This window comes from Psittacula echo, assembly GCF_963264785.1.
Source record: "Psittacula echo genome assembly, chromosome: 4".
NCBI classification, from domain to species: Eukaryota; Metazoa; Chordata; class Aves; order Psittaciformes; family Psittacidae; genus Psittacula; species Psittacula echo.
Window position 1 is genome coordinate 40,581,667 of NC_137738.1, and position 10,754 is coordinate 40,592,420.

At 36.4% G+C, this 10,754-nt stretch overlaps 1 protein-coding gene across 1 annotated transcript in view; it reads left to right on the top strand.

The window, feature by feature from the left end:
• CCDC170 (coiled-coil domain containing 170) overlaps positions 1-9,259 on the top strand; it is a gene marked incomplete at both ends in the record, with an annotated part of 36,494 nt that extends 27,235 nt beyond the window's left edge. The window contains 5 exons of the mRNA XM_080616970.1: positions 703-903; positions 2,658-2,831; positions 4,040-4,282; positions 5,130-5,366; positions 9,059-9,259. Of these exons, the coding sequence (XP_080473096.1) occupies positions 703-903; positions 2,658-2,831; positions 4,040-4,282; positions 5,130-5,366; positions 9,059-9,259 (1,056 nt within the window). The remainder of the gene's footprint in view (positions 1-702; positions 904-2,657; positions 2,832-4,039; positions 4,283-5,129; positions 5,367-9,058) is intronic.
• Positions 9,260-10,754: the final 1,495 nt, after the last annotated feature.

Here is a 10,754-nt window from a genome sequence, read left to right on the forward strand (position 1 = left end):
TCAAGCATTTAATTTAGAAATAGTTTATAATTTAAAAACCATGGCATTATGTGTAGGTGTTGCAAAGTTAACAGTGTAGCGCTAGAAGTGTTTTCAGACACTAGTTGTGAATCTAGTTTTGTGTTGTGGGATTTTATCCTTTAGCCTTGTGCTCTGGCTAGATTACAGAAATTAATATTAATTTTTTTTTTTCTGGCAAAACCTTTTAGTTAAACACCCTTTAACAGTTAAAGACTCCTCTGAGACTTAGACATCCGTATCTACAGTCTACCCTACATACTGCGTATTTTTTCTAAATCACTTAACTGTTTTTTCCACTCAGCTGCTAGATAGACTAGTGATTTTATTCGCTTATTTTGAAGAGTGTTAGTTGACTGCCAGGTGTGTCTGTTTTGCTAACATCTCTGGGAAGTTTGTGTATAAATTAGCTTGTATTATCTTCTTATGGATATTAGACCCTTTTAGTCAGTTGACTTAAGTATGGGTTTTGAGGTTCACTTTTGGGTGTCTCACATGTTATCACTTCTGCCATTTTCTCCTTTCTGTTACAGCAGATTTAAATGCTTGCTTTTTTAATGTTTGTATTTTAAAGACAGGTATTTTACCCTCTTTTTAATAATTTGAAGATATATCTTTCATATCTTTCTAACCTTTCTATACTCACCTAGCTGCATATATTTTGTTGGTTTGCTTGCTCCCTAGATGGTATCTCAGCTTGAAACCCAAATAGCTAAATTGACTGAAGCTTTGGAAAATCAGACCAGATTGTACCAAGAAGCTATGGAGCGGAGCTGGAAAGCTGAAAAATGTTCTGAGACTTTCCAGGATCAACTGAAACACTTGGAAGAGGAATTACTCTCTCTAGATCTGATGCAGGATGGCTTGAAGCTTGAGAAACAAAAAGTAGTTGCATGCATTATTTTCTTTGGCACAAAAGTCACTAAAGACAGAGATACAGCTAATTGCATTGCATTGATCTGCCAGAATATTACTCAAAGTACTGCTAGTAATATGAATTAGCAAAGTCAGGCATCATGGAGGGAGTATAATATCTTTCTTTTAATCAACAGTTTTAGTTAGAAAAGTAGCTAAGCTTCTGAGTTCAAAGTTCGTTTAATATGAAAAAATCCCAAACAGATTAAAAGAAGTTTCTGTAAAGATATCAGAGGTCCTTCAAAAATCCTCTGATCTCAAAGCTTTTTCTGATCTCTGTTTTTCCTCTAATATATCACCTGGCCTGCAGTCTTTCAAGATCTTTCAATCCTTGATTCTTTTATATCCTTAGACCATCAAGACTACCAGGATTTTTTTACTAATTGTAAGAATGAACACACTATTTGTCTGTAACACATCCACATACTAAGACTGTGAAAATGACATAGTACCTGGAAAGCTAAACCAGCAATCCCATATAGTGAAGAAAGACAAAGTTGTAGCATGTTATCAGGCCAAGATCAATGCTTAGAAAGTTGAATTCGCAAAGAATCAACGACTTGGTGCTGGCTGTTTTGCCAATTGTCTATGATACAATTACTTTTATGAATGAAACACCCACCACATCGGAAGCAAAGCAGAAAATGGAGCAGTTCCTTGCCCTCTGCTTCCTCTGTAAAGAAAGTGTGGTCCTGGCTTCCTAATTTCTCACTAGATTTTCTGCAATAGAGAAATTTTTGTCGTGATTTTTTTTTTTCTGTTAATGAAAAATCTCAGTGCTTTCTTCTTCTGTTGCTGTTTTTAACTTTTAGAACCAGAAGCATAATGAAACAGAAAGAGATTCTTGTTATGTTTTTTTGTCTTGGGCTCTAGCAACAATTATGGAAATGGTTTGTTGTGTTATTTTTTTGACTATGGGCTGCAACAGAAGTAGGAGAAAACAAAGGCAAACATAATTCTTAGCGAGAAAGACAGCTTTGGGTTTTGCAAAAGAGGCTAATTGAGACCAGGGAACTAATATAATTTTTAAGGCGCTAGTAGGGCAGGATAAAATAAAGAGATTAAATAATATTTTATATCTGTATGTGTTCACATCAATAATCCAAATGGAGATACAATTAAAATAATCTCTAAAGCAATTTGTAAACCATTAACTGTTATCTTTAAATATTGATGTTCCAAAGAAGGGTGAAAGACTGACCATATTGACATTCCTGTGTCTCCTCAGGCTACATTGTATCTCACCAATGGCATCCTTGGTACCAGTTTTATCTGTTTTAATGCTCACAGCAGTTAAGCAGTCACAGCACTTCGAACTGGTTAGGATGTACTTGTCCTTAAAAACTTCTCCCTGCCAATGCATGGCTATATACGGCAGCAGAGCCACAGACAGGAACTGGAGTCAAAAGCAGACACACATACCTAGTACTCTTCTTACTGCAGAGGAGCGGAAAAAAAAAGAATCTGATCTTGCTAACAAGATAGATACAGTAGGTCCGCGGATTTATGAACAAAATAATTGCTGACTAAAAAAAGGAAAAATGGAGAATTTGCAGTTGTGTCGGGAGTGCGTACTATAAACATACCATTTCAGTATCCTATTTCTTGTGGATAGTAGACTTAGCTATAGTTGGTTGCCAGTGTAAGGGGAATTGCTTTTAAATTGCACTTCAAGACTTTTAATGAAGTTATTCTTCTACCCACTTTTCCACATCTTATCTTAGTACCTGAAATTTCTGGAGCAACTTAATGAGAAGATGAAGCTGGATAGCCTAGCAGCAGAGGTTGGGTTTGATATGAATGTGAATGCAATTCTAGCCCGGGTAGAACAGTTAGTGAAACTGGAAGGTGATGCAGTGATTGAAAACAAGGCTATGGCATATAGCCTAAGAAGGAAGGTAAGCAAAAAAGACATGATATTACTGTTTGTTTCAAAGATAAAGATTGTTATGGTTTTATTTCTATGGTGGCTTGCTAGAGGCTGCAGATTGGAGCTTATATATGTACAAGGAATTTAAAAGATGTCTGTTACATAAAAAATCCCCAAAACCATTTGCAAACTGTGCAAACAGACAGTATATTAAACCAACTAAAGTCAGTTATATGCATAATACTGTTTTTCACAACTTCTTTTATAAATGTATGAATTTACGCATGTTTGTATGTATATATATGTCTACTTTTTAATACACATTTATAATATATTTCTTTAAACAACTACCATTGATATTTAAATCTAAAAGGATTATCTGGGAAGGGGGACATCTTACACAAACTTCTCTAGAAACTAGTAGGTTGTACTTCACCAGGAATTTCAACATTTTCAACAGGACTGTGTCCCTTTAGGGGCACAGATACCCCTCTGTCATCCTGTTATGAAAAAGTGAAATCTTCAGGTTTTAGGCTTATCAGAATGGTTTAGAGCTTAAAATTAGGTCTGTTTAAGGTTTAAAACTATACTGTGATTTCTGTGGATGCAACTGCCTCTTTAGAAGGGAGTATAGTATGTATGTTAATACTCCTCAGAAGTTCTAGAGTAAAGCCTGACAGCTCAGCTCAGGCTTTTTTGAAAACGGGTAGCTCCCTGAGCACCATAATTACAAAATTCAGCTGCTGGACCTTGTGTTGTACCCAGCAGTGGATGAGAGCAGTGGATTAGAGTTTTTCTATTTCTGTATGTTGATTCTCCTTCTTGCACACTAGCATTAATTAAGTGATTAAAGATGGAAATATCTTAAACTACCACCACTGAAACCACTATTTTCTTAATCAATCTCTCTTATCTCTTGCATTTGACTAGCATCCTGTACTTCAGGCCATCTCAGATGTTATAAATAATGCACAATGTTCAAATAGGATGCAGTCCATAGATAATTCATTCTAACAGGTAGTGCACAAATTCAGGGATGGAGAAGCACAATGAATTGGTAATATAACAGGTATCACACTTTGTAGATATGTTCATACTGCTTTACAGAGTTTTCAAGAGAGGAATAGGGGTTCAAGTTAAACATACAAGACAGAGATTAAATTTACAAAGCGATCTGTGTAGTACCATTGTCTTTCACATCTATCTTTTCAAATATCCTTGTGTTTGGAAAATTAGTTGAAGACTCAGAAAGAAAAACTTGAAAGCAAAGAGCTGCACATGAACATTCTGCGGCAGAAAATAACCCAGTTGGAAGAGGAGAAGCAAGTAAGGACCGCCTTAGCTGTAGAGAGAGATGAGGCCAATCTCACTGTCAGAAAGTTACATAAGATGGTAGAGAAGTTACAGAAGCAGCTTGATCTGGCAAGGGAAATGAACACTGATCTCAAAGCCAAGTTGTCTGAAACCAATGAACTTAAGGTGAGTTAAAAGATTACTTTTGTGCTTCAATTCATTTTTCTATTCCGGTTGGATACAGCTGGAGTTCATTTAAAGTAAATGTGTTCATGGAAGACTGCTCAAATCCATGTAGGTGCATAAAGCAAATATAATATTAAATATTAATATTTCTAATATTTTTTGTTATTTTGCAATTTGTCTTGTTATACTAAGTAGAATCTATAAAGCATAATGTCAATTTTTGGGCTTGCATAAGAAAAAATACATTACATGCATCCTTTTCTTTCCTGTTGATATGACTATAATCCTACATTTTCCCATACATTGCTCACAGAAGATCTACTCTGATAGGTATGGAGGGAAGGGGGAAGAGGTTTTCCTGCACAAACCAAGATGCTAAATTTTCATTGTTTCTGTGTTCAGGTGATTACAAGTAGTTTGCAGTCACTGGTAGCTTGCCAAGAAAAGAATATTGATTTTATGTGAGTTTGTGTCTTGTGGCTGGTGGAATGAAATGGATAATTAGGTGCATGTTCCAACAATTTTTACCAGCAAAACATCTGGCAACTCTTTTTCGTACTAGCAGAGTGTGAACTCTCACTGTGGGTTATTGTCTGTCTAGTTATCGCTTTTCACAAAACCTTCAGAGAATTAACTGTCTTTGAATTGAAAATCTTTTTGTTAATTGAATTAAAATTGACCAGTTTCCTTTAACAGCTTTTCAGTACACACATACATGTGATTTCAACAAGAACCCATAAGAAACTACATTAAAATGCTTATTCATAACTATTCCTGATGTTTTTATTATATGCTTGTGTTAGGTGGAAAAGTTTGACAAATTTAACAGTATTTTATGTTACTGCAGATTAAAACTTTGGAGCAGAATAGAACAATAGAAGAACTCAATAAATCTCAAGGCAAATTGGAAAGAATGAAAGAAAAGGCTGAGAAACAACTCACCTCTCTCAAATCAGAACTTCTTTTAAAGGAGCGTAAAGCTACTGAAGATAAAGAAAAAAACAAAAATATGTTAGAAGCAGTCACCAGTGAGATAAAGGTGCTTAAAACAACCCTTGCAGAATTAGCAAAAAGGGAGAGACAGGTAGGTGTATAAGTATTTGACAAGTGCTAGCAGTCATAGAATATAAGAACGTGGTGGTATAGGTGGGGCAGCTATCCACCTGTACTGAAAGCTTTTGTGAAGGAAATCTTAGCTCATACTTATGAGCCAGAATGACAGCCTGCTTTAGAACTAATGGTCAGCTCTGGTGGCTATAGTGAATAACAAAAGTGTGCATATTTTTGAGTAGACATATAAAACCAATAAAACCCCTTGTGTTCAAAGCATTATTAAATCATACTGCAGAGTAAAAAACAGAGAAGTGAAGCTATATGTGAAAAGTCAAAAAAGTAGAGATTGCTAGAAGGGATATATGGTGGGGAAATAGTTGGATATTTTGAAAATTTACAAGAGTAACTGTAAGTTTACGGATATTCATACTGGATTTCTTCTGTCTGTGAGGTGAACAGAAAACTTTCCTGACTTCGTATATCCTTGTTACATATTTCTGGATATAAATAAATATCAGCATAACCAGCATTCATTTTAATAAACCTAGATAAAGAATATATATAATGTCTTATGACAAAAGGATGTTCACAGAGACTGATAACATCAGTATATGACCACCACAGTCAACTACTGATTAAAATCTGAATATATTTTGTTTGTATGAAATTAACTCAAGTCCTTCTTTTCAGTAGTACTTGGAGTATGAATGTTAATGTTTTGGTTGAGTTTTAATGGTTTTGTTATAAGGATTTTTTCCATTCCTAGCCCTCACCCTCCCTTATTTTTTATTTCTTTCTATTGGAATGAGACCCCTTCTATTTTTCTGTAGGTGCACCATGAAAACAAAATGTAGTGTGTGGTTTTGGCTTCTGCTCCTCCTCCTAATATCTTGGGTTAATGCTTTAAATTGCATGAATTTCCAATTTTACTTCAGATAGTTTTGCTCACTGGGTGGAAGGTGCAAAGAAAATGGAGTGCTTACTGCCATAGCAAACCTCTGGTTTTTGAGTCTTTAGTGATGTTTCTCTTATTATTTTTCTCATTTGCTTCAAGTTGTGCCTATCTTGGGAAGTATTAACTGTTATTGAAGAAAGTCTTACATAGAGAATTAGGTGGTATTTGTATTAGCTTCTAGTAATTCAGCAGAACTGTTGTGTTCTTAATACCTATGTTGCATTGTTTTTAAAGTTGAAATACATTTTTCATGTTTTTTTCCTGTGTCTTATATGTTTTAGTGCAAGATTTTAAAAAGTTGTTGTGGTGAGGCACTGACATGGGTTGCCTAAGGAAGCTGTGAATGCTCCATCTCTGGCAGTGTTCTTGGTCAGGTTGGGCAGAGCTTTGGGTGACATGGTTTAATGTGAGGTGTTCCTGCCCATGGCAAAAGGGTTGGAACTTGATGATCTTAAGGTCCTTTCCATCCCTAACTGTCCTATGATTCTATGACTATATGTGCTTACAGTACTGTATCCACACTTAGGAGTCTAATCATGCATGGAGCATCTTGCTCCATGTGAGACGTGCAAAGGTGTCTTGCAGTGTGCATTGTCTGTTGCTTTTGTTTGGAGTTTTAAAATTCAGTTTGATGTTTGCTAGTGGGGCATTTTTTGCATCCAGGAGTGATGGTTCTCTTTATCAGGTTATGGGGAAGAATTTCTCTTTCTTGTCAATCCTTTATATGTGTTTTCACTGAAATACAGCATTGCCAGTAGTGGACTTTATATACCACAATATAACAGTTAGAAAAGTTTTTTTTGTCTCAGTCTTATTCAATTAAAATAGGAAAAATACCCACAATTTAAAACTGAAAGAAATGAGTGGTTTTAAGGATTTCTTTAAGGGCTCTTTGTGTTTTCAAGTTTAGGTTATTTGCTGATGAAAGTTATTGAATTCTTAACATATATATTGTTCATTCAGCATAGCTATGACCTGCTTTTCCCATCAGAAATGAAGTGTGAGATGATTGTGTGTAGGCTTTAATTTGTATCTATTCCCTCTGGCAAAATCCTGTCAGATCTATAAACTGTGTCAGTGCATCAAGTTTAATTTGACTGCATTTGATACATGGTTGTAGTGCAGTTTGGTTTGCTCACAGTTGTTGTAACTAAGTTGAACAGCTTGCAATAGCAAAGATACTAGAGCAAGAAATCTGGTGCAAAACACAAGCCCTAATGTGCTCCCAGGGGATCAGTTAGATTTGCTGTATAAATATCTTGTGGGGTTCTAATTCATCCAAAGACTGGTTCTTTGCAGAGGGCTGCCTTGATCTTTTAACAATAAGTCTCTATGGAAAAAAATTCCAGCTTTGCTGCCTGCTCATTCTGTTTGTGATCCAGATGTTTAAAAAAAAATCTTTAGCTTCTGCCAAATTGTACTTACCTAGCACACTGCCAGAGTCCCTTATCGATGATCTCCTGACTGTGTTTTGAAGAGAATATATGGGAGCTTGGGGGTTTCTGGTGTTACATTGTTCAAACAGTTCATCCAAGACATCGCACTGCTTTGGTAAGCCAGATAGCTGGGTCTGAATTCTCAAATCCTTCTGTGTTGTCTTGGTTTCCATATGTTTTTCTGAACTGATGATAGCTCCTCAGGGTTTGTACTGGGATTGAAAAAGTCTTTGTCAAAGTCTTGGAACTGACACCTTGTTTGCAGGGGGTTGCCTCACAGATGTTGCAACTGCTTTAGAGTTCCGCATGGTATTCTTGAGGTTGGGCACATATTTCAGGAGTACTTTTATCTTCCTTTCAGGAGTGTATGTATCTCGTCCTTACCATTAACTGTCAGCATGACTGGTGGAGTGAGGGTGCTGCCACACCAGAGCTCTAGCCTGGCTTCTTTATGGTTTTGATATTTCTGTGACATTTTGAGTCTCTCTCATGCTTGGGAATGGGGATCTTGACACTCAAATAGACAGCAAGACAAGCATATTCCCTCAAATAGGAACATTTATGTCTTTCAGTTGTGTATTGATGATATGGGGTATTAAGGCATTGTCCATTGAAGAGACATTGAAGTTTGATTTATTATGATCCATATTGTGAAATGAAAAGAGTAAATCAGCATTCATGTTCATCTGACCTTAAGCTTTTAATTTAGTTGCTGCATGAGTCTGATGAGAATTACTTGTGGGTATCTGTCCATTTGGAACTGGAGAAAAAGCTGGTTTCTTTAATTACTTTGTTAAATACCCTTTGTTTGACATATTTTCAGCAGCTATGTGCAAAAGGAAAATGAGCATTTCCCAGGATGCATCTTGAATTTTGGCTGCATCCTGATTCCAAGTCAGAGACAGACCAAAGGATGTGCCAAACCTCCACCTTTTTATAACTTCCTCCTTTCTGCTGTGATTTTCACAAAAAAGTGCAGACTGGAGGGGAATGGTGGCAGGCTGTGATCAGGAGTTTGAGGTCAGGACCAGCACTTCAGCCTGTGATGTGGGATGTGCCCACTGGAGTTTCCAGTTGTCTGTATAGTTCCTTAGCACCTCGGCTGTTTACATGTTTTGTTACTTGACATACGTCCCAAAAGGCTGTTTCCACCCTCTTCAGCTCTCTGTATTGAGCAACAGCAGAAATTCCTGTAATTCCTGATAATTCCTGTTATTCCTGTTAATACAAATGCTTGTGTTTGTATTTATGCATGTATGTATATGTTCTTCTAGGCATCCCCTTTGCTTGGTATTTAATGTATTAGTGATTCATTTCTGTTTGATCTTGCAGCTAACAGATTTTCGAGAGGTGGTCTCGCGGATGCTGGGACTCAACATTGCCAGCCTGGCTCTTCCTGACTATGAAATTATTACACGCCTTGAAGGGTTGATTCACTCTCATCAGCACCACTACTTCCCTTGTGTCTGCCTCAAAGAAATGGCAAGGGCACCAGAGGAACACTCCCAAAGAAACATGCAACTTCTTCATTGACACACACATTTTGTAAGGAGACAGAACAAAGTAAAATTTTCTTCTATGCCTCCCTACCTGCTAGATATGTATAGAAAGCAGATATTTATTTCTGTTCCCTATGCTACAGATGCTAATTTGGGCTGATTTTTAGTGTTTCGATAGGGAGACTTAGTTGAATGGATCAAGTAAACCCAGCAGCCTAGAGATAGCAAACAGAAAATCCCTGGGCAGTATAATACTGAAGTTATAAAAATGACAGGTAATATATGAACAAGTATAGCCCTCCAGTTTCATTGCAGAGGTGTTGAAGGCATGGGACACTTGAGGTCAGTTTTGGGAAGTGCTTGCTAATGAATGGCAGCTTCAGTGACATTCCTTGTTCTTTATCTTTGGGTGACAGGAATGAAATGAAGTGGAGGTTGTCCTGCTGCTGTTTCTTTTGCAAAAATGGGATGTCTCTGCATTTTTACTCATAAGGGACTTCAACTTCAAGACAGTTAGCTGGAAGCTAGACAGAGGACTATCACCATTTTGGAGCAAGGGTATTTTGTTTTGAACTTTTTCTTCTGTTGTTTCCTTAGTCTGCTCTCATGCCAAAACAAAAAATTATATGTTTTCAGCAAAGGGTCTTTCGCAGGGCCCAGTCATGCACCTGGTGTAGATACATTTGGTAAAATTGCATGTTGTCCCTGGCCATGATGCCTTGAAAATTTTTCTTCTGGCTGCTGTGTTCCTTGGGCATTAATCCGTACTCCAAAAAAGTGGCAGTTCTTCCGAGTTAATGAAAAGTTATTTCAGAATGCTTACCTGCTACAGAAAATAGTAGAGTTACTAAAGTCTTTATTTTCAGAAAAGCAGTGATGAGGTGTCTAGAACTAATCTTAATCATAAAGGCTTCTTGTCTATCACCCCTTTTTGAGTGTTGTTAAAATTGATGATATTTTTAAAAAGAAATTTGAACAATAAATCTGTTTTAACAGCACACACAAACATGGTTCTGTGATTTTAGTTGTCTCTTCCCATTACACATTTTGTATGGATGTGTAAAGAAGATGTACCTATTTATGACTGGCTGTTTGTGGACTTTCTACAGTATCTCAGCAAATTATAGCAAGCTCACAAAAACTGAGCACATTATTTTAAGAAAAATGAGACTTTTTCAAGTAAGTGTGGTAATTTTGTATCTGGCTAGGGGTTCAAAGTGTTATAGGTTGCTTTTATTTCATTTGCCTTTGAAGAATCATTTCCCAGTGACTTGGTAGTAAAAAAACAAAAAAACACCTAAGCTTTTTGCAAAATAAGTTATTTGAGGAAATATAGCAAATCATATATCCTTATGCTCCTGTGGACACTAGGTTTAAAATCAATTTCCTTACTTGTTTTGTAACGTCATGTTGTTCTTTGGGGAGAAAATTCAATAAATGGAATTAACAGAAAAAGCTAATATTAAATTATATAGACTTAAACTTACAGAAGCACCACAATTTCAGAGTCAAGGTTGAAAGGTAGATAT